General features: G+C 47.9%; 3 protein-coding genes across 13 annotated transcripts in view; 1 reads left to right on the top strand and 2 right to left on the bottom strand.

The window, feature by feature from the left end:
* Positions 1-64: 64 nt before the first annotated feature.
* On the bottom strand, positions 65-3,354 carry LOC106047730 (thiol S-methyltransferase TMT1A-like). The gene is made up of 2 exons (XM_013199358.3): positions 1,935-3,354; positions 65-1,042 (listed from the first exon to the last, which is right to left on the bottom strand). Exons 1-2 carry the CDS (start codon positions 2,442-2,444, stop codon positions 806-808), a joined length of 747 nt encoding a protein of 248 aa, XP_013054812.3. The 5' UTR covers positions 2,445-3,354; the 3' UTR covers positions 65-805.
* Positions 3,355-3,495: 141 nt separating this feature from the next.
* Positions 3,496-7,441, bottom strand: LOC106047731 (thiol S-methyltransferase TMT1A-like). Its single transcript, XM_013199359.3, has 2 exons — positions 6,883-7,441; positions 3,496-4,946 (listed from the first exon to the last, which is right to left on the bottom strand). Exons 1-2 carry the CDS (start codon positions 7,375-7,377, stop codon positions 4,710-4,712), a joined length of 732 nt encoding a protein of 243 aa, XP_013054813.3. The 5' UTR covers positions 7,378-7,441; the 3' UTR covers positions 3,496-4,709.
* Positions 7,441-23,639, top strand: part of SCN8A (sodium voltage-gated channel alpha subunit 8) — a 60,969-nt gene continuing 44,770 nt past the window's right edge. For 4 of the 11 annotated variants that reach the window (XM_066985698.1, XM_066985692.1, XM_066985699.1 and 1 more), the window contains exons 1-2: positions 11,407-11,565; positions 20,657-20,986. In XM_066985698.1, coding sequence (XP_066841799.1) covers positions 20,711-20,986 — 276 coding nt within the window. In that variant the 5' untranslated portion in view covers positions 11,407-11,565; positions 20,657-20,710. Of the gene's footprint in view, positions 7,768-11,406; positions 11,566-11,819; positions 11,839-12,392; positions 12,411-16,113; positions 16,287-20,656; positions 20,987-23,639 lie in introns of those variants that run through there. The other 7 variants (XM_048052861.2, XM_048052859.2, XM_066985693.1 and 4 more) reach the window with 6 other exon arrangements.

Raw genomic sequence — 23,639 nt, 5'->3', positions numbered from 1 at the left:
GCACCTCCCGCCTGGGCTGTGGTGCACTGGGGACACCTTAAAGAAACTTCCCGAGCACAAAACGTTAATAATGAATCTTTTAATGCTGGTGAACAGTGTTAGAACCAAGTGCCGCGCAGGGGCAGGTGGGCAGCCAAGTGAGCGAGAGGCTTTGTGTGTTATGTGGGGAGGCAGCCTCCTCCTCCCTCTCAGTACTCTGCCCTTTGTGAATAAATAACTTGCAGCTGAGCAAAGTTTATGTGTTAGAGGTTGCTTCTGCCTGCTGGTTTCGTAAGGCTGGAGAGCGAACAGCTGTGAACAGCCCAGGGAAAGGAGAGCGGGTGCCAGGAGTGCCCTCAGTGTGGCGGCCTGCCCTGTCCTCGTGGCAAAATATGCTTGGGAACACCTGAAGGAACTGCTTGCCAGAGAGACATGGGCAGAAGTTCCCTCAAGTAAGGAGTTAATATATTTATTTTGTCTGCCAAACTCTTGTGTTCTGTTGCCTTGCCAGCTTTGGTTCGAAGTGGCCCCAGGCAGGTCTGGAAGCGATGCGGAGGTGCCCGGTGTGCTGCCGGGGCTGCCCCACGGCCGGTGAGGCACCGTGCGAAGCTTTCGTGTATGCCCAGCACAGTGGTTTTAGTTTAAAGATGTTTAGAAAACCGACCCTCTTCTCTCATTTGATGTCTGAATCAGAAATTTAATTAAAGTCCTTAGCCACGTTACCTACATTCGTATGTCAGGATTAGCATATGTCGTTTTGTGCGCTTTGATTATGCCGAGGCGTTTCTGTGGGGCCAGGGGAAGAAGCTTCACGGTGTGGTCTGTGTTACTTCACAGCGTATCCGATGATGTGAGGCTTAATAGGCGTCCCGGGCACCGGTACGCTGATGTGTTGTAATTTCAGTTCTGAGAAGTTGGCCTGTTCGAGATTTTTCCATATCTCTCTCGTTAGGCAGCAACCAGCAAACACGAGTTTCCAAGTTGGATAGCAGACTTGCTGCCAAAAATACCTCCAGCTGGAATGATCATCGGCCACGTGCTCTAAGAAATAGAAAACGCCTCCCTGGGGAAAACAAAGTCGTCTTAGCACTGTAGAAAGAGTGCATGCAGCAGGGCCAGGCGGCCTGCCATCGCTCAGTACCCACTGGTGCGCATGAAGCTCCATTTGCTCACCCCACACTATTCTCCCTCCCCTCCCTTTCCTTTTCTTATGTCAGTTGGAATTAATATAAGTGGGAAACTTGCACAGATTCAAAATGCATATTCCAGAAGCATGCAGAATGCACTTATTTGGTCCCTCTATTATTGCAGCGATAGTTACCATTTTGTTCAAATTACAGTTGCTAGCATGTTGTTTTTTTTTTCAAAGGAGACTGAGAGGAATGTATAAATCCTACTAGAACTCATTGGGTTTTGACAACCCAGGGGATTGGGCTTGAAAATACCATTTTAAAGGCTGAACTTCTATCGCAAAAAAAACGGAACAACCCATCTCTCTTTCTTTTGTTTTTCAATTTGACTGATACCCTACAAGGAATGAGAGCATTTAATTAGATTGGTTTAGTCGTACAGGTAGATCAGCCCTTCTTCTAAGAGGCAAAGGCAATTTATTTAAAACACAGACTTTCAATCTTGATCAGAAAGCTCTTCACCAAAAGAAAACCAGGTGTTTGGGAGAGGGACAACAAAAACAGCAGGTTCTGCTTTAAATGGTATGCTGCAATTATGAATTTTGTGGCAGATCTAGGTATGTAGATTGTAACTTTTAGGGTTTTACTTTCGAGTATAGAACAGACTGACCAGTACATTGCTAGTGCTTTGCTCTGTTTAAATCTCATTTAACTAATAAACTGGGTCTGGTCTGTAAGCTTAAAAATATATATATATATTTGGTGAAGCACCTCTGGAATAGATCATAAAGGTAATAACATGAAAATTTTTCTTCAAATACTCACTGGTCTGAGCACTCGCAGTACTTCCTTCAAGGTGCTGTTCACGCTCTGCACAGAGCAGAGGACTAAGGTGCAGACGACGGCATCCACGGAACCACTGGGCACCTGATGCAGGTCTTCTCCAGCTGCTATGAGGAAGCGCTCGTAGTGGATGTGCTGGTTCTGGCTCATGCTTCTCGAAAGGCCTTGCTGGAAGTTGGGGTTTATGTCGGTGCATGTGACTTTGCAGCCTGGTGGGTAGAATTGGAAGTTAGCGCCACAGCCAGTTCCAATCTCCAGCAGCTTCAGCTCTCCCGAGGGGCCGGCAAAGTCAGGGAGATTTCGAAATAGCTCCTGCTTCTGCTTCTTTGTTTTCCTGTTGTGAATTGCAGTGAGCTTCTCTAAGAAGAAAGGAAAAAATATCTTCTTACAAAAGGGCTCCCATATGCCCAGGAATGATAGTAGGTAGATGGGCATGGCAAGCAGCGCAAGGCAGGTGCGGAAGAAGAGGATGCTGGCTTCTGTCATTGCCATCGTGAGGGCAGAGGATCCGTACGGAGCAAAGCTAGTTCTTCCCTGTGCTAGAGCCCTTGAAACTCAGACAGAGCTGCGTTCATGTACTTGCTGTGTTCCTCTTGAAGCGTATTCAGCTCTTTGGCTTGACCTGGTAGACTTTTTTCTAAAGCTGATTTTAAAGTCTGCTCACAGGCAGGGAAGGGAAAAACAGGACTGCATACCAAACAGTTACGGTAGTGTCCCAGCTCTGGCAAGAAAAGGAGCTGCCAGTTTGTTAAGTAACCTCGATAAATTGGGCAGTACAACCTTGTATCTAACCCTTGGCAAAATGTCATAAAATGCCCTAATGTGGTGTTCAGCAGTTTCAGATTACAGTTCATATCTCTTAAAGCAAACGTATGTCGTCTTCGGTGAGCAGAAAGAAGTTAATTTGAATGCTGGATATGCTGTAGACGAGTGTCTGATTAGGTGTTTGATTAACATTTCAGTAGAGATACGTTTATTTCTGAATTATTTACCACCCCAGTGTCGGTAGCTAAAGAAGCTGGATCAACTAGTCAGCTACCTGATCTGAGCTCCTTCGGTCTTTCCACTTCGTGGGCACCAAAATACTTCAGTATGTGAATTTGGCTCCTTTGCAGGGAATGATCTTGCTTTTCTTAGTTACCTTTCAGAGCTCTGATAGGAAACAATTAATTCAGTAATCACTACGTATAGTATGTAGCTTAGTTTTATTAACTTTATAAGCCTGAGTCAACAACACACGGTCTGTTTTATGCTAAATGCGTTCTGTAAAACTTTTTCAACTTTGCAATCACTGGTACTTTTTCCACAGGGCTTGGTAGCAGGGTAATTAGCCACTAGCTTTTAATTGCTCTGCTTCAGGTGAGCCCAGTGTTGGGAAAGGAGGACTGTTTGTACCTCTCAACTTCAGGTCCCTCATTCAGGCACTTCGGGTGTGAATTGCGCTGGGGAATGTTGTTTATCTGGTAAGTGAGAGGTAGCCCTGTTGTTCGATGAGTTACCTCCTCCCTCTAGTGGTAATAAAGCAACTACAAAATCCAGCATACAGTGGCCTCATTATTAGACTGCTTTATTAACAAACTCGCTTGTCATATCTTCATTCCTCTACCTTGTGGTAACTACATTAGAGAAACAAATCTGAACAATGGAATTACTTCAGATGTACTTTCTGCGTAGAGCACTTGGAAGTGTGTGAAGGACAAAATAGAGTCAAGAAGTGCATTATAAATATAATCTGTACTAGGCTTTAATTCTTTGCTGCTATACTGTAGGAAATCATAGAAAAGACTCAACTGTGGCCAAGAAGGCAGCATCTTCTCTTGGTGTCCTAGACGAGTTTAACTGGAAAACATTTCTAATGAAACTCATGGCTTTTAAAAAAAAGACAAAAAGACATCTTACAGGTGTGATCTAGCTCACCAGGAGAGTAGAAAGTGAAGAGTTTAAGCACAGGTGAAACACACTAGCAGAGCATGACCAAAGGGCTCTGAGGACACAGCTGCCCTAGTAACAGAGAGCATTTTACAGTGGAGATGAGGTTTCTGCCACTGGATTTAACAAAAACCAATTTTCTCCCAGTGTAAGAACAGTTTTTGGCTTTCCGGGTTGCTGTTTCGAGTTAAATCTGCGCTGATAACATCAGCATCTAATGGCCAGTGAGAACTATGTATGGCAACCTGGTGCTCTAATGAGCACTTCCCTGAATAAAGAGAATTCCTGTCAGGGAGGACTTGCACTGGCATGGGTGAATAAACGCCCACTTCTAAAGGTAGTTCATAATGGGAAGACTGAAATGAAAATGCTCGTACTGATGCAGTATCTATTATGTATGTGTCCTGTATTGGAAACGTGAACGGCTGGGCATTATTCTCCGCCATTAGGAAATGTTAGCGCTCTGTTCTTGCTTGCATGTATTTTCTGTTCCCTTTCTTCGCTCTCTCCTTTCTCAGCTCTCTAAGATGCTGACTCTTTATTTTGTATTGTCTGGAATGTGTTGTCTGTTCTTCTTTCCAGTTTGCCAGGTCCTTGTGTGACAGCTCTATTTAAGAACTTTACCCAGAAAGCCTGTCTAACAAAAGGAGAGTGATTCCTGGTTTGAATGAGCTGTGGATGCTCACTGTTTGCCATGTTTTTCTTCTTTCTGGCTGCTAGCTGCTGTATATGGGTTGGCTGTAAGGGTGCTATCCAGTGAAAAACCTCATTTAAAGCATGGAAGGAGTGCTGAAGAGAGGTCCCGTGTCCTGCAGTGCTCACAGTCCTTTATTTTACTGCATACCCAATGATATGAGGACTAGAAGGGATCCAGTAAGGTGTGACATAAATCTGCTTTAAATTCAGTTCTGAGAAGTTAGTTTTCTCCAGCTCCTTCTGCGTCTCTCTGCTCAAGGAACACCCATCTCCAAAACACTTCCAGAGGGGGTCAAAGACCTTTTGCCAAAAGTAGGTCCAGCTGGAATGATCTGCAGCCACATGCTCCAAGAAGTAGAAAGCTCCACCCTGCAAAACAGTGCCATCAGAAAGGACTTAGGGCTTTTCACCTCCATAAGTAGAATTTAATTTTTTCCATGTTGGTAAATATGCTGCTTTTTATCACCTCTCTGAACACCAAGCCCTTTCCTAGATGTTATGCGTGCATGATTTGTATTCGTTTTGGGCTGTGCGGTCTCTAAGACTGCCTCCCATTCGGTTTTCATTGAAGGTGGTGGCTGTGATGGACTGACTACAAGTTTACGGATGGGTGCAGCTTAGAGCCGTGCAAGAAGCTGTATGGTCTGGTGGCTAGGAACTGCTGCCACAGGGTTATCATCTCTGTCGCAACTGCCTTGGATGATCTCAGAGTAACCACTTTAACATCCTTGTGCTTCAGTTTCTCTCATCTGTAAAATTGCCGGGGCGATCAGCACTGCCTGCAGGTGTTCCCGGCCGTCTGCGTGCCTGGCAGCATACCAGCCATGCTGAGGAGGGAGAGCTAAAGCAGGCTGAGCTAGTTCTTTCCTCTGCAGGTGAAGCAACACAAACAAAAAGTACTTAGGAGTTGGTGCTGCGCAGGCCAGAAGTGCAACTTCTCTTGCGTTGTGTCTCAGCGTTACAAGACAGAGGAAGGACAGCTTCTCTTGTGATCCCAGACAGGTCCACAGATCTCTCCAGCACAGTAACGTAAAGAAACTTGTAGGCAATGTCATGTGTCAAGTTACAGGCTAGGAAAAGAAAGAGGATTTGGCAGAAGGGAAATCGGACATGAGAGCACTTTGTCCACAGCCTACAAATCCATTCCCTGTGCCTGCTTCTCCCTCTGTGCACGGTGGTTGTTTCTGCAGACGACTTCTGATGCTGTTGAGATGCACGAGGATCCCCCCCCAGTTACACACTTCCCAGGTTAAACAACTTGAAATCCCAGCAGTTGTTGAGGCAGGCTTTGTTACAATTTCAGCTTCACTGTTGTCAGACATTTCAACAGCAGCAGTTAGGGAGGGCCCTGGAGCTGGTGCCCTTTTAAGTGGGCCATGTACGACAAGAGGGCAGGTGGATCCAGAAACCAGGCACGCTGTATTTCTGCCCAGTTTGCTCTGTGTGGCATCAGCTCAATGGTTGTAAGTGACGGCCTATTTTTAATTTTCATTAACCTAGAATTAGGAGGGATGGTAAGGGTTCAACCTGTTGGACTCTAACCATGGCTCCTCTGCAACCTGCAGAATAAGAATAGGATTGTTCATGTTTGGGGAAAAGGTACTCGCACACCAGACCACAGCAATGCTAGTTCCATGACAGTCTTCTGCCCTATGCATGCAGTGTGGTTTGAAATCTTTGGAATAAACAAGAAATTCTTATTGCTTGTCTTAACAAACAGTCAACATGAACCAAGGACACATTTTCAAAAATATTAAAATGACCTAGGTGCTGACATCCAGTTTCTGACTTCATTTGGGTTCTCGGTCCTGATAACTTGAAAAGATTTAGGAACAAAGGTCCGTTTGATAATCTCTGAGATTTTCAAACCTAAGTAAATGGAAGGAATGGAAGTTTTCTAACAAATCATGAAGTGGCTTATACAAAATTAATGTGAATTTGGATTTAAAATAAATATTTAAATACGACTACAGCTTTTAGGGCTTTTCTTATTTTTATTATTGCTTATTATTTTTAGTTATTTTATTATTGCTTGAATTTTTGGAGGGAGCACTCGTGTTTTACGCTGTAAACATTCAGCAGTCGGTAGGGGTTGCAGCGTTGTCACTGCGTGTGTATTTAACCGAAACTGCCTGCTGAGGGGGAAGGAGTGGATAAACCCATCTTCCCGGGGGCCGAAAAAGCTGACGGGTGCTTTTAAACTCATCCTGGACCTCGTGCAGGCAGTTCCATCTATCCCACACGTGGGCCAGCACGGGGGAGTTGGCTCCTCGTGACACAAATCGCCCTTTTCTCCCTCGCTTACCCGCCTGAGCACCCGCAGAACTTCGGCCAGGACCTTCCGGACGCTGCTCACGGAGCACAGCACCAGGGTGCTCACCACCACGTCCATGCTGCCGTCCCGAATCTGATGCAGGTCCTCGCCAGAGGCAACCACCGACCGCTCGAGCTGGAGGTGCCGGTTCTCCGAGAGGCTCCTGAGGAGGAACTTGCTGAAATCGGGGTTAGGGTCGGTGCACGTGAGCCGGCAGCCTGGTGGGTAGAACTGGAAATTGGTGCCGGTGCCCGTGCCAATTTCCAGCAAGGTGAGCTGGCCCGAAGGGCCTGCAAATGTTCGCAGGTTGCTGAACAGGGCTTGTTTCTGCTTGTAGACTTTATGGTTGTAGGCTGGAGCCATCTGAGCCATGATATACGGAAAAACTTTCTTATAGAAGGAGTCCCACAAGCCCAGGTAGGTGAATACGTGCGCAGGCAAGACGAGGAGCTGGACGCAGCTCTGCAGCAGGGAGGCAAGCACCATCTCTGCGGAGCTGGGCGTGCAGGGAGCTCAGCACGCTCTGCCTGAAGCTTTTCCCGGTGCCAGAGCTACCTCTGAACCGGATATGTCTGCCTGGCTGGCCACACTCCAAAATGTGTCTTAAAGAGGCAGCGCTGCGGTCCTACCAAACTGCTGGAAACATCTGAGAAGGGAGGGGGGTGCCAGCCCCGCTGAGCACCTCTGCTTCGCCTAGCAAACACGGGAGGCTGTGCTCCTAACTGGACAACTTGCTTTGAAGGCATCACTCGTGTGCTGAGGACGTGCTTGAACGTTTAACTGCGTTCAGTCTGAAAGCTCAGATCCTGCCTGCTTCCAGCCTGCTGTCTGGCAGAAGCGGCTGATCCAAAACCTCATGCGTGTTTTGCCTATCAGGTTTGTGGACTGCTGTCTCATTGTACGTCTGACCGTCTAACGGCCGTGATGTGGCGTGCAGGGCACTCTGACAGTGACTCTCACCTCTTTCCACACTTGCAGGCTTTAGATACTGGCTTGTCTTGTAGGTGAGACAGAGCTTGAGCAACAAAAGGATTGCAGTCATGATACAGTAGAAATCTTCTGGACTATTGCAATCTTTTTGGCTATCCAAATGTAACAACCTGTTTAAATTACATAGTCGCTCTGGCTACTAAACTTTGTTTAGCTTCTGCTTGCTTGCTGGGTTTTTGCTCTGAGAACAGATAGGCAGTCAGCTGGTTGTTGTTACGGAGGCACAGACACTCTGTGTGCTTTGTAGAGGCATGCACCGGACACGTCCCTGTCCACAAAGCTTAGGATCTGACTGGGCAATTCTGAGATCACTGCACAAAAAGGGAAGGGAGAAGTGAAGGCTGTAATGATGAAATAAGGAAAAGGCAGTATCCTTATCCAGTGGATTTTTTATTTATTTATTTTTGTATTGAGCAGCTGTGTGCGCCTTAAAGAGACAGCGCAGTGCCAGGTAGTCACTGTCCAGAATTACAGAATTATCCTAGCTGAGTTCTGCGTGGTTTCATTCTCTTTCAGCCCAAGGAAAAGTTTTAAGCTTTTTGTTTGTTTTACTCTTCTGATCACAGGCAAGCACAGCCATTAGCTGGAGTTGCAATATTTATCCGCTTTTCAAGGTAGCATGATTTTGGAAATAAACTCCAAGGATGTTCATTTTCTGAGGGTTCCCTTTTAATTTGGTTCAGGCCAATGAACTACGTGGACCCGACAGCTCAGCAGTGCAACGCGCCCTTGTTGGTGTGGGCCAGCAATAATGCCAGCAAGGGGATGGATAGGGGCACTGCAGAAAGTGTAACTGTGTAGGGATTGTGCTGAACTTCATGCCTCTGCTCCGGGATGGACTCTAGTAGGCTCTGCTGGTATCAGCTAGGATCTTTTTGTTTTGTTGTGTGATCACTCTGCACCCTCTGAGGGTGTTGACCTATATATTTCTTTAAGTGACTTGCTCAAAGATGTCTTTACAAACCGTAATAACACCCTTGGGGCCCCAGCATGTCCTTGAAGTATTTCTGGTGTGCTGCCCGCCCCGCTGGGACCCGTGTGCCCACCGGCATCCCTCGGCTCCGTGGGTGCCCTAGTTGGATGCCAGGTGAGCTCCCACGTTTCCGTCTGGGTGTGGGTGAGCTGCATCGCTGCCTGCTCGCTTCTGTCCCAGCACCTTTGCCTGGCGGTGGCCTGGGCGCAGCGCTGCACGCTTCAAACTGCTGGCACCGTTGCCTGTGCAGACTTTTTTCCTGTAGTTCTGTGGTTTTATTTCCACTTATTTTGCTTCTGTTTGGAAATTGAAGTCGTAGCGAGAAGCACGCTACAGAAGGTCTGGTTTGAACTGAAACTTTCTCAGAATCTGTAGCTTTCTGTAACAGCTTATTTAATGTATATATAACTGCTTTTGATTAATTATGGCTTGGGAGATCTATGGTTTTTAGGTTGTGTCTGCCCTTGTGTTACACTAGGGTAGTCCCATAAAAATCAGCATTGTAAAGTGAGGGCGACTTTAGTTCCTGTGTCATTTCTAAAGCAAGATAAATGAGTCCTCCAGCGCAGTGCTGTGCCCCGTTAGCTTGTCTGCTCAGCACATGGCGCACAACTCCTAAAGCTCTGCTCAGAGGACAAAGATTTAAAATTCTGCGAAGAGGACATTTCTGCAAGGTGGATTTTTTTTTTTCTTCCCTAAAGCAGCAACCTAATACAGCGTTTCAAGTTGTTCTTTTTGCAACACAGGCATAGTCCTACTGAGAACAAGAGCAACGTAATAAAAATTGATCCTAAAAATCCAGCCATAAATTATAGTTATAACATCAAATTATAGGCATCAAATCTACATATAAGGGGTAACTTGTGTTAATTATTAGTACTCTCTTATTCACTGTTCTCCTGGAAAATAGAGAAATCTGCATGTATGAGGGAGCTGTAGCTGAGGACAGCATTCTGTAGTAGGCTTTCCTCTTTAGTGAGCTGCTGGCATTTTGGACGTCCACAGCTTTCCTGAGAAAACTGGCAGGTGCTGAGGCAGGACTTTTGAGAATAAATCTGAAAACATTTTTCTCAACTGGGCATTTTTTGTAAGACTTCTCTGTTATGCTCAAAGTCAGGACGAGAAGAAGCTCCCATGGCCAGGAGGCGGCTTTGTCTTGATGCAGTTTCATACTTTGTTGTGCTCAAGTTTTCCTGGGGAAGCGGAGCTAAATCTTGCTTTTGACCAGAGACCACCTGAGTATGCAGCCCAGTTAGAGGGAAGGCAGTGCAGTGCCTAGACCTACAGATCAAAATTTTCAGTGCAAACTGTCTTCTATTAGGTCAGCTAACACAGATAGGAAAAGTAAATAGTTTTTAGACACCAAAGCCCTTCATCATCTCTCTTTCTGCAGGTTTTGCGCATCCGGACTTGTCTGTCTTCCAAAATGTTAGTTTGACTAACAAAGGATATTTTTTCCCCCGACTGTGCTTTAATTATGCCAATACGTTCCTGTATTGGTGACAGGAAGGATATCCATTCCCGTGTTGAGTAGGTATTGCAGCAACATAGAGCAGCGGAGGTGTTTTATCCTTACCCAGGACCTAGAGCTTCAGCTTCACCTCTTTCACTTTTGTCCTTCCTCCTTTTAATTTTTGATTTCCTCTAAATAGTAAAAACCGCTCCTGCAGCTTCAGGGCTCTCTTTACACCCCAGCTGTGGCTGGGCGAAATGCGAAGTGGTGTGTAGCAGCAGGCCACTCTTTGTGATCCCCTTCACACCCACAGATTTCGAGGAACTCCGTCCATAAGCAGGGCTGGAGCCAGCTTCCATCTGTGCAACCTCGGCACCAGCTGCCAGCCGGCTGCGAGTCCAGGGATGAGGCCACGCAGCTCTTCGTGCTGATGGGGGCTGTGATGGGCGCAGCCACCTGAAGTGCTGAAGTTTTAGCTTATCCTCGAACAGTTTGGGAAAAAAAAAAAAAGAAAAGAAAAAGAAGACAATGCTTGGCCGATGCAAAGTTTCCCTCTTATGATGACATCTTTCACACATCACGGGCCACACTCTGTGCTTGCGGTAGGACTTTTGCCCGTATTTCCAAAGCCACTTGTGTGGGGGGAGTAGATTAGACTTGAAGCAAGACACTGTCCTAAGCAAAATTGGGGCTAGCCAAGACATCCGCACCCGAGCCTTCACCCGTGGGCCACTTGCACGGTGGGCTGTGGGGGCCAGCTGAGCACGGGCATGGCTCCGGGGATGGTTTTTCTTTTTCCATGGATGGCAGCGAGCGGAACTGATGATCCTGGTGTGGGGACAGATGCTGGGAGCAGGGAATGATGCCGGGACTGGGGACCGATCCCTGACTGGGGACCGATCCCTGACTGGGGACCGATGCCGGGCACCATCCCTGTGAGGGGGAGCGAGGAGCTACCGCTCACCCCCCAGCCTCTCAGAGCCCACCCCATGTCCCCCGGGGGCCACCTCCTCGCATCTGTGTGTGTATTTAGGGGACGGGGTGGGGTGGGGGGGGAACGACGGGGAGTTCCCAGGCGGGCCCCGGGCCTTTGGCCACGCTCCCTCAGCGGCAGCCGAGGGGCCGGCGCCCAGCGCGCAGCGCGGGGGGGCCGCGCCGGCAGCGCACAAGATGGCGACAACCGCAGTTCCTCCTGCAGCTCCCCCACCTCCGCAGTCCAGCAACGCCTTGCGGGAGACTCGCTAGCGCAGCGGCCACAGTAAGTCACAGCCCCCCCCTCCCCCGGCCCGAAGGGGGAGGGGTGGGGGGGCTCGAAAGCCTTGGGGTATTTATTTTTTAATTCTCCTAATTTTTATTTTTGAAACGAGGAAGCGGTCGCCCCGCGCTCTTTCCACCTGCCACCTCTCTCTCTCGCTCCCCCCCTCACACACACACACGCGCAGCCCGGGCGGGGGTTTTGCCGCAGAGCGATTTTCCCGCAGCTCCTTGCCCGCTTCTGGAGGGGTTTCTCCTGCGCTCGGGAGGTGCAGAGGTAGCCCCCCGACCCCCCCAAACCCTCCCCTCATCCCTTATCCCCTTCCCCTAAATCCGCCTCTCCTGCCGGCCGCCCCGAAGGGATGCTCCGGGAGCTTCGCCCCTTGGTGCTGCAGCGAGGGGGGGGTCCGAGGGTGCCCCGCTTTCCCCCCCCCCAGCCCCGGCTCGCCCCCTGGCTGCCCTGTGGGGTCGGGATTTCGGCAGCCCCTTCCCCAGGCTGCTGCTGGGAGAGGGGGCGACCTCCCTTACACCCCCCCGACCCCCAGCCCCGTCCACCCCACAGCCCGGGGACGGGGCCCTTCTCCCCGGCCCTTAATTCTGGGCTCTCTGCTCTTTGTCTGCATTGAGGGGAGGGAGAGCTGAGGGCTAATTGGAGTTCTCCTCGCTCCCTGCCCCCCTCAGCCCTAGCTGCAGAGCTGGGCCAGCCCTCCTCCACCCTGCCTTCCTCCCGCTGCTCAGCATCCTCGCAGTCCTGCTGCCAGGGCGAGAAGTTGGAGGACGGAGTTTGTGGGGAGATGCGTGGGGCGGCTGCGAGGTCCTAACCTGACCCAGATGGCGGCCAGCAGCACGGTTTGTGCGCTTGCTTCCTTCCACCGCTCGGATTTTGGGGAACGGAGATGGCAGGCTTAATTTTTCCATCGCGGGGAGACGGGAATTGCATGTTAACAAGCTTTTCCTATTAAAAAATCTGGGTGTCTTCATCCTTTCCCCCATTTTCTGGTGCGAATCCTGCCCAAGTTGGTGGTGGTGTGTGTGGGGGGGGGGATGGCTGCTCAGCGGCAGCTGCGGCTGATGCGAGGTGAAGCCTAAAAGTCCTCCGGGAAGGGAAACGCGTGCGAGGGGCCGTGCGCGCTGTGAGGGCAATGGAGCTGACTTCTGGAGAGAGGGAGGTCGGCCGCAGGTGTGGTGGGTTTACCCGCGTGCGCCGTGTTGCGGGCGACCGGCGTGAGCTCGCGCAGGAGTTGGACAGGTGGGGTCGCTTGGTGGGGTGCCGGTTGTCGGCGGGTAGCCTGGGCCTTGGAGCGCCGCAGCATTCCGCCCCCGACGGGAACCCATGACCCGTATGTCCTCATTTCACACCGGGAAGGATGCGATGAGGAGGAGCGAGGGTGTTCCGGGAGCCCCCTTCCAGTAGTGTCTTTAGAGGCAAGAAGGGAGGAAGCATTACATCAATCGTTTTCTCGGTGGTGGTGGCCGGCAGCCCGTTCCAGCACCACTTTGGAGGGAGGGGGGCTGGGGATATTCTTGCCTGGGGGTGCTTATTTTTCTGTGCCACGTGACGGCCGGTCTTCCGAAAAGAGCTCGAGCTCCAGGAGAGGTGCCGCGCAGGGAACACGCCCGCGGGCGGCCGTCTCGTGGCGCTGCCTGTCGCGGGAGCAGCCTTCGCTTGTAGCAGCGTGCCGTAACGCCGTGACCCGCGCAAGCAATCGCGAGGCCTCTCGGAGCTCGGCTCGTCCCCGCTTCCATCGGCTGTGCCCGTGGGAAGCCTGCTTCCTTAGCTTCCGCGGTGGTTAAGTGAAATGCTTAACGACATGACCGAAGGGCTTTCGGAGCTTTGTTCACGTGTTTCAGTGCTTCCACAGTGTCATTCATGCTGAGTGCAAGGGCCTGCACCTATTACAAATAATTTAAGCAGTTATATAAGCTCCTACGTACGGCTTCTATCCAGATCACAGTACAGATACTGTAATTCCGTCCTACTCGGTGGAACAAGTGTAATTATGTGAATGTTTTATGCACAGAGTTGGAAAGGTAGGGTTATAATAAACAGCAGAAAAGCGAGCGATTGTGTGTTGCAAGAAATTGAGAGTGGATGCATGTTCTCTCGTTTTCAGTTAAAGGAGGTGAAATAAAATAGAAACAAGCCAGTGCTGAATGAAAATAAAGTAGCTCAAATACGTAAAACATGATATCATCTTCCCCCTTTTTGTTATGTCTGCATTCACTCTGTGTTTGCTGGGTTTGGTCAGCGTGCTTTTTCATTAAGATGGACAGCTTTGGCCTTACATCTCAGTTGATAGTTAGTATTTTTCAATGACTCCAGAAGCAGTGGGCACCAGAGGCCGTCTGTGACTCCGGGGGCATGCAGTGTTCGTGTGGTCGCAGGGTTTCCATTCACCATCGATTGCCTTCCTCCTGAAGCGGCTGCAGCTGTCATTGCAATAAACAAATACACAGGGATCGATAACCCGTCGCTGTGTTCAAAGAAAGGGTTTGGGTTAAAGATGATGTGGCGAAATAACGAGAGAAAAGCGTTAGCGTTGAGAACAAGCATGGGCAAAATGCTTTCAGAAACCACTTTGAGGAGGGTGCGTGGGATGGTCGCCTTGCGACGGGTCTGCGTCCTGCGTGGCTCGCGAGTAACCGAGGGACCTGTTGTGGCTCAGAGAAAGGCACCAGTGCTGCGGGTAAAAGGGTAACCAGCAGGGACCGGGCTGCAGCAAACCCGTGAAGTTGCTCTTTTCTGGGAACGACCATTTCAAAATGCCAAATCTGGCTAGCGAAGACCTGAAAGCCCCCTTCCACATTGCTCCTGTGCCAGCAGAAGGGGATGAGATTATAAAGAAAATATTCTCAGCAGTAAATTCCAGGAGGATTTTTCTTTACTTTAAACAAAACAAAACAAAACTTTTCTATTGTTAAAAACATTTAAATGCATTGTGAACTTTACAAGTAGCGGTCTTAAAGATGCATGAATAAAACCTGTTATTGATTCACTGCTAGTAGTGAGCAGAAAATCTTGAAAATAACTAAAAGCCATCTCCTTTCTCTCTTTCTCTTTCCATATGCGTACACTGTTTTTGTTTTGTTTTGTGTTTTACCTGAACTCCATACATGAATTGTAAAACCCAGAGAAATAGACGTGCTTGCAGCTCTTCATGTCTGTTCGGGCATGCTTTGAAACCCTTCAGTTGGGGGAAGAAGTGGTGCTTGCTTGGGATCAGGAGCTCCTACAGCTTGTTGAGGCAAACTCAGCAATATCTAGTTCTCTTTGGCCATTAAGGTGATATTTCTGATATTTCTGGCATTGGGTTTTGAGGAAGGATGCTTGAAAAACAGAGCAGTTGAAGCTCATCACAAATAGCTCGCACATCTGTCCCCAGTGCTTCACCTTACCCGATTTTCTTCTTGTGGCTAAAGACACGGCCGGGCATAAACTGAATTATTTCTGTAGGTAATGGTGCACAGGAATATTGTTATTCTAAAGACAAGAATAGTACAACTTGTCCCGGTCTCTGGGCATGCTGAATTCCCAATAGCTGGGAGGAAATCTGAGAGGTGACAGTGCTCAACATCATTACAAGGCAGACAGCTTCTGAGCAGCCGAACTCCTGCTGGAGGAGCCCGACTTCCTAGCTCTGAAGTTGCGAAGCCAGACACCAGATCCTCAGGCCATTTGCGGATTTACTCAGCCTTCCACAACACCACAGAAATCATCCAGCCTGTGCTGTGTCAGAGCAGAGAGCTAGGCGGCCGTTTGTTTTTTCTCCTTCCTTTCATATTTGCCCATATTTGTGCTATTTGGCATCGTAGCGGTTGGGCGCTCCACAACCTTAAATGAGTTCCTCCGAAATTGTTGTGAAGAACAACAGTCACTGCTGTTTTAAGGGCCACTGAACGAATTGAATGAGGGATTAAATTTCGGTCTTCTGAGCGGGCAAGCTAGTGCCTTGACAATTATACAGTAAATATTTTGAACAGGTCCCGGCTGAGCTGCTGGGCTGTAGAAGGGGGATGTTGAAGGGCTGTACCTGAGCTGGCTGAGTCTGGCTGAAACGCCAGGTTCCCCTGGCAGACCGGTGGTAAATGCAAGTCCGCCGTGAGTAATGGCTAACACCAGGCACTGGAGATCTGGGTTCACCTATTTCCAGGTCTTACAACTTACTGGTGACGTTAAAGAACTGATACTGCTCCTGATAGGGATTAAGAAAGCCTCTGGTACTACATCTTTTGTTTCTTAGGTTTTTATTAAAGCGTATTTAGGTGCTAGGTTGTTTTCACACAATTTTCTGTTGCTTTCGGGTGCTGCTGTGCTTCTCCCTCCTCCCTGTTTCTGTTCATTTTTGACCTTTAAGCGTGTGTGTTCAGCTTCGGTTCTGCCCCTGGTGTTTCAGAGCCGCTTTCTTGCCCTGTCTGGAGCCTGCCCTGAGCTTAGAAACGACCGCATGGGGATTTTCTGCAGCATTTTACAGAGGCTGGGGAAAATGACCGGCAGCACAGTAATAAATACTGCTTGATCGTGAAAATAAGCCTTTTTCCTTCCACCTTACAGCATCGAGCATCACATGACGGCCTTTCCAAGGGTTCCTCCTGCATCTCAGCTGCTCGTGTTGCCGTAGCTTCATTGATAAAATTGCCCGCTTCGAGGCTCTCCGAATTTGCTGCAGATGGCAAAGAGCTGCGAGTTCTTTGGAAGGCCCTTCCCAGCCAGGGGTTTTCTCACATGTAGGTGTTTTGGTTTGGTGGTTTTTGGGGTCTCGTGCAGGAGAATTTCAGGGGGTTGCTCATCCACATTGTGTTTTCCTTTCTGCCCCAACCCTGCCTTTTAAAATCAAATCCACGTGCGTCTATGTGGGTTATATAAAAGGATATATGCATCTATAGGATATGTATGGATAAAAGGGTGCATAAAAGGACTCACACAAAAGGGCTCTCTCTCAAAGGGACTTAAAGGATACCGTGACTGACTGAATCTTGCAAATTAATAACTGAAGGAATGTATTAAAGCAAAGATAATGCCTCAAAAGAGTTTTTTAATTTATTTTGACAATCAGCTTGCATAATTTATCAGAATATTTCCTAATGTGCTGGTAAATGGACTGTTGGGAACATTTGTAAAAAGTGATTGTCTTAGTAACCAGGCACCTCAGTACGGCGTTTTTTGCTGGTGTAAAACCTTTGCTTTCTGGAGCCCGTACTCGTGTGGTTTGGACTCTGTGAGTGCTGTGCACTGAGCTCCAGGTGCTCAGGACAAATCTCTGCCATCCCGGTGCCACGGGGAGCTGCGCCGCTTCTCTGGTCGCAGTTTTCCAAATGTTTCTCCCTTCGGACGCTGAAGAACCGAACCTGAGAAGCGTGCCTTTTGCCAAAACAAACCCTAGCGTTTATTCTAACCGGTTTCCGCACACCCCAGCAAGGCTCTCCTCATTTGTAAAGTAAAATTTACAAGGCTGGTAGTCTGCAGGACCTCGCCATGCAGAACAGCCTAGGCTGAGCTCCAGCAGGACCAGGCGTGCCGTTGTGGAAGCGTTTGGTGTCTTTAGCGAGGAGGACGAGCCCCACGGCGCTCCCGATGCAGCCCAGGTACATGGGAGACGAAGGCGACTCCCTTGGAGGTGTAACGCTGGCTGCTGAGACATTTTGGGACATATCTGATTTCTGGGGACAGCATTTAAGAAGGCAGCTGTGTATACAGCCCATTGTTAGCAGGACTGGGGCCTGGGAGAGTCCCGGTGCTTTTATGATCAGTTTTCAGTTCTACCATTGATTTCTGGTTGGCCTTAGACAAATTATTTTTCCTTTCTACGTCTATCTCTCCGTATAGGAACTTCTTACTTAAATCCTGAGATCTTCAGGATGAAGATAATGTAATACTTGTTCATTGGATGAACGTATGGATATGGACTGATGGTCTTTAAATATTAGTTTTATTTTAAAAAATCGAGGAATATAGGTAATGCTTGGTATTTTTCAAATACAGTGGAGTAACTGATTGAGATGAAGAAAATGGGAAAGGAACAAAAACCAGATCGTTCTTTGGGTGTGCCCGTACAGAAATGAAGTTTCACTGGGAGAGGCAGATTGGAACCCGAGTTCCCCCCAGCAGGGGATGTACTGAGCCCCCCTTCTACGGGGCTGCTTTGGGGAGGATTTCTTGGTTGTTCTTTAGCAGATGTTCACACACTCAACTCATTCTGTTCTTATGATGAACACCAAAACCCCTCCCTTGGTGAGCGCAGCTGGGCGCTTAAAATATTTGTGGGTCCTCACAAAAAATTTTGTTGTTACTGAGGTTTTCTTTTCTTCCTGTTGAGGAAAACCTTGCAAGTGGGAATCTTTGATACTCTCACTCTTTGTGCTTCATTAATCACTGGATTGCTCCACACATCCACCTTTAGCCCTTTCTCCTTTCTGGCAGAAAGGGATGCTGATGCGTTGGTTGCCTGGCTCCGTACGACCTGCTTTGAGCATATGACAGCGAGCCTGGAAAACCCGGTGGGAACTTGGACCTAGAGGCATTCCGACCTCTTCGTCTGGGTGGCTGTTGTAAAAATGCAGCTCTGAAATATCCTGGGCAGTTACATCTGGGAATGCTGAGTAAAGGAAAAGATTAGAAGTTGGCTGGGGGAGCTGCAAAGCACGACTAGTCATCGTAAGAATAGAAGTGCTCTGCTATCAAAGCTATAAAAATGGCCATTTGGGTCTGATTTAAGGGATTAAATAAGCATTCCATTCCCATCCCTTCAGTTTGCATCCTAACTTTGTTCATTCTCTTAATGTAGGATAATTTAGTGGGAAAACAAACGAAGTCAGGACAGGCAGGAACTTCCCAAGAAAAGAGAACTCCAGATCACTATTATGTTGTGATACCAAGAAATTAACAGCTCTGCAAGTAAATACCAAACGATAAAACAAAAACAATGAGAACAAAAAGCACGAGGGGAACTTGTAGCCGGGTTTATTGGTATAAAATCGGAGAGTCTCGCAATTTATCAATGGACAGAACCTTTGCAAACCCTTCCAAGGCAGAGGAATCTTTACAGCAGGCCTCTGAGAATCAGAGAGTGGAGTTGTTTTGGCCAAGATGTGATGCCACACCAGAACCAAGGACGCTTCGGGACTTGCCCTGCAGGGGAGAGAATTTGCTGTGTCAAATAGGGAGGCTTGCAGAGAAAAGATAGGCTTATTTGTCATCTGCAGTGTGGCTTACAGGGAGTCCACTGTGATATGCAGTTGGGTGCTAGATTTGAGTTTTGCTTGGTTTTGTGTGTGTGTGCGCGTTTTGTTTTTTTTATTTCGCATGGCTACTTGGCAGAATAGTTGGTTGCTTCCAGTTGCCGGTTGTGTAATCGGGTGTGCAAATCAGGCATTCATTTGAGCCTTCATTTTTTTTTCCCCTTTTTTATGCTCCTGTGTCCCTGAGCTACTTTGGTTTCTAAATTCAGGCCTTACATATTTATCTGTGCCATTCAATTAGACCACATCCCCAACGCTGCTATATAGTTTCACAGTATGTGGGAAATTTGGTAATTAAATGCATGCAAATGCTGCAAGAATAGAATAAATTAATTTTTCCTTAATATCAGCAAACTATTTTATGATGTTTCTAGAGATATTGCAACCAAGATGCTGCCATTTATTTCTTTCTCCTTCTTGCCATATTTTTCAAGTCTGTTGCTATTATTCTGGAAATACCTGGTCGAGTTTATACGAGAAGAGTCCCAGCCCCAGCTATGCTGGGTAGTTACATAAGGAGGAAGATCTATACTTAAATTTTTTGCATCTGCAAACAAAACCTGAGCTGGAAACAATGCTTGATTAAGCTTTACGTGTGTGGGGCAGCTTTAGATTTGCATGAACTCAGAGCAAATGTGCGAACGGCGCTGTCATGGGTAGAGGAATGAGCTGTGGTCACTTGGAGGGATACTTTGCTCCAGTAGCTCTAGGTTCTGGAAATCCCCAAGGTACTTTATTTAAAGGTTGAGTGGGATCTCCAGGTATTTTTAAAAACTCTCCTGTTTGTATGCTGGGTTTATGCAGGAATTCCGCTGATCTTCAGAGCAAGCTGTGATGCTCAGTTTCGGAGTGAGCCCATTGCCAAGGCTGGGCAAGTGCGCGCCAGCCCCAGCCCGTCCCTCGGGTGGGAGCATGTCCCGGGGGGCCGCTGCCTCTGCGTTCCCTGAGCCCTTCCACCTGATTACAGTATGGCCCTCGAAGTGAAGGACCACGGAGGCCGTTGGTGGCTAATTTCGTGCTGAAATAGCTGAATTGTAAAGCTCAGGGCTATAGCACAGGTTTCAGGGAATTTCTAAACCACGGTAACGTCAGGTAGGGCAGGAAGGAGCGCTCCTGTCCCAGGAGCTCGGCGTGTTCTGCGCCTGTTGGCAAACCCTAAAATTCAACAAATTCAACCCAAGTTGTTCATCTTTGGCATTAGGAGCCAGGGTGCCTCCGCAGCAGGGTGAGGAGCATGCTGGCACCCAGCCCCTTTTAGATGTGGCTGAGCACCTCTTCCTGACCTCGGGAACAGAGCTGGCTTGGAAATTTTCTCTAATAATCAGTTTGCTAGAGAACAATGCCTAGTAAATACACTGTATATATACTTTTTCCAGGAATATACTTTTTTTAACTAAAGTTGCTTTTCAGAAAAGATTCTGTGCTCTAGTTTGTGGTCGGGAGGCTCCCCAGCCGGGATGGGCTCTGGGTGCTGTGGTTGGAGATGGGCTCTGGGTGCCGTGGTTGGAGATGGGCTCTGGGTGCCGTGGTTGGAGATGGGCTCTGGGTGCCGTGGTTGGAGATGGGCTTTGGGTGCCGTGGTTGGAGATGGGCTTTGGGTGCCGTGGTTGGAGATGGGCTTTGGGTGCCGTGGTTGGAGATGGGCTTTGGGTGCCGTGGTTGGAGATGGGCTTTGGGTGCCGTGGTTGGAGATCGCTGTTGTTGGATGCTTGTGCAGGGGCCAAAATGCGCAGTGCTGGCCCCTCTCCGCGGGGACCTGAAGGCCTGGTTGTTTTTAGGTCTTCGGTGAAATGTGCTGGTCCGCCTGTTTTTCCCGTGACTGACTCTTTGTTCTGCCTGTGCTGTTTGCTCCCCTGCAGAGCTGACCTGTCCGGGCTGCAACATCACTAAAGAAGCTGCTGCAGGATGAAAAGATGGCAGCACGGCTGCTCGCACCACCAGGCCCCGATAGTTTTAAACCTTTCACTCCGGAGTCTCTGGCTAACATTGAGAAACGCATTGCAGAAGAAAAAAAGAAGAAGCGTCCAAAGCAAGACAGCAGCCACCGGGATGACGATGAAGACAGCAAACCAAAACCAAACAGTGACCTTGAGGCAGGGAAGAATTTGCCTTTCATCTACGGGGACATCCCTAAAGGCCTGGTTGCTGTACCACTGGAGGACTTTGACCCTTATTATATGACCCAGAAAGTGAGTCTGCAAGGAAGAAGTCACTAAACCACCTTTTGCTTGGGAGGTTGCAGGTTTGGGTATGGTTTAAATAGAAGACAAAGAATGGAGTCTTTGGATGGGGCGTTGTTGTTGTTGTCTGTTCTTTTCTTGAAGTTTTACGGTATTTCCCTTGTGCTTCATGCACCTTTGGAACAATTATCCAGCTAAGTTAGAGATGATACGATCAGTCTTTTAAGCATCTGCTTGGATAGAGACAGCAGAACAAGGTCTGGAAATTAAAAATAGCAGAGTTGTGCTAATGTGCCAATTTTAACCATGAGGGCAATAAGAAGAATTTAACTGTGGGGTAACGGTAACGGTTTTAAGTGTGTATTTCATTACTTGCATGGAATTCATTTTGAAGTTGATCAGAATGAAACTGTGGTATTTAGAATTGTGACCAAAAAAAAGAAGTGAGAAATTATTTCAAATGCTTTCATCCTCAGAATTTTTTATTTAAAAAAAAATTTGTCTGTGAAATTAAGGTGATGTGGCAGGAGACATTTATTGGTGCTGAAATGTGTTAAGAAATGAAGTGGTATCTCGAGGGAAGTGGTGAGTAAGCAAACTGCTGGGTATGGAGGGGGGAATCTACTGGTGAAATCAGGAAGAGTGTGATCACGAATTTTCTTTGAAGGCTAGACACTTAAAAACCAAGGCTCTTTTCTGCTGTTTAATTTCATTGCTTTCTTTGATAGAAATGTAATTTGAATAAGCTGAGATAATTACCAGAAAGATATATCTGGGGCGTAGCTGCATTTGAGAAGCTCGAGCTTTGTATATGCGATGACAGTATATGTGACAACTTTGATGTGACCATCAAAACTTGGATAAAGTGGCTGTCAGGTAAAATCAGTAAGTTCTCATGGGTAACAAAATATGTCAGGATTTGTGCCGGGGCAGACATTTCTTGCCATGTTCAAAAGTGATTCTGGGACTTGCAGGGCAACGTTCGTATGAAGTCAACTGATGCTAGAGTTAAGGATAACTGAGGATTGTTCTCGGCATTCCCACTAGTGAATTTAATGCTTATTTACGTCGGCAGCGGTGCTGGGAGTACAGGTGGTGGCTCAGAGCAGGGCTTCGAAATACGGTGTGTGCTGAAAACCAGTCAGCTCGGTGCTTAGGTGGCTGGTTTACTGAAGGAAGTGTATTGACAACTGCTGTTGTTGGTAAGAAAGAAGCTTATGTTATCCCTCGGAAATATTTTCTCTTTATTAAGCAAATATTTTCTCTTTATTAAACAAATCTGTTGTTGCCTGGTTTTGGTGTGGGCAGGCTGTGAGACAGAGGCACGGAGCGTAAGAGCGGTTCCCAGGATCACTCTGGCTTTGGCTTGGCCACTTGCACCTGACCGAAGTAGGCGTTAGGAAAAGTCACTGCAAATCCAGAGAGGATGTTTTGCACCTTGTTCGTGTAGGAAAACAGACTGTGTTGGAGGATCAGGCCGTGTTCCTTCTAGCTAAAGTAGCCAGGCAGTGCTGGAAGGGCAGCAGGTCCCCATGTCGCGGGGCAGACTTCTTGCTTGTTTCACCAGGAGACAGGGTAGCCCTCACCCTTTCTCAGTCTTCAGATTTGCCTCCAAACACAATGCTATTGAGAAATCTTCCCTTATAGAAAAAATAAGCCCCGTTGCCAGCTTTGAAGACATCTGGCGTGTCTCCAGAAGAGAGCCATACAGTTCTGCACGTCGCCACTCGCGAGGTTTCTGCTCGCATGGTCTGCGAGCTCTTGGTGGAACCGGAGCAGCCGCAGCTGGAAGGGAAGGTTCTGGAGACTGGAGGCAAGCTCGCACAGCCCTGCCAGCCTCGTACTCGCTGTTCTGCAAAAAGAGCCTTGCTCACCCCATAAACACCAGATTAACATTTTTCTTTTGCATCCACTTTGGTATGGCAAGAGCTTAGGTGTGTGCTTCTTCGACTAGTCGGTGACTTCCCACAAAGAGTTTTTTTAAGGCCATTTAAAAAAGCCCCTTCTCTGAATCATCAGGAATTGCAAATCTGCTTGAATCATGGGAAGTTTTCCAAGATTTTTTTTTCCCTCTAGCATTTGCCAGAAGGCTTTGCATCATAGGTCTTTTCTTTTAAAGCTAGATGTACAGCATGCATAGGAACAAATCAGCTGGTTGCTTTTCCTTGCAGTAGGACACGGTGATCTTGGTTTGTCTAAGGGAATTGAAACTGCATTTTAACTGAGAAGCTGAACTTTCCAGTGGCCTGTTAACTGATATTTAAAGGAGAAAAGGAGTGACCTAGAAACAGGACCGTGGTCAGGGAGTCAAAACTCCAGGGTTCAGAGCCCAGCTCTGCGAGCCAGTCTGTTTTGTCCAAGCTGCTTCATTGCTTTGCTTTGCAAAATGGGGGTAATGAGCTGCTCAGTTGCTTTGCTTTGCAAAATGGGGGTAATGACTCTTAATAGAATCAGGAAAGTCCATTTGCTCACAGGTAACAGTTTATGGAGCTCAGGTAGCTCCTCTTTGTCTTTGTAGAACTACCAGAGAGAAATTTTTCCATGATTCTTTGTTTTGCAAGTAAAAATCGCCGTGCAATTCCTGATTTGGAGTACATGGTAGAAGCATTACTTGCCTGTGATATCTGATGCGGACACCTGAAAAATTTCAATTAAAACCCAA

This window comes from Anser cygnoides, chromosome 32 (genome assembly GCF_040182565.1).
Source record: "Anser cygnoides isolate HZ-2024a breed goose chromosome 32, Taihu_goose_T2T_genome, whole genome shotgun sequence".
Lineage (NCBI taxonomy): Eukaryota > Metazoa > Chordata > Aves > Anseriformes > Anatidae > Anser > Anser cygnoides.
The sequence above is the reverse complement of the archived record's forward strand: the minus strand, read 5'-3'. Positions and strand labels throughout refer to the sequence as shown.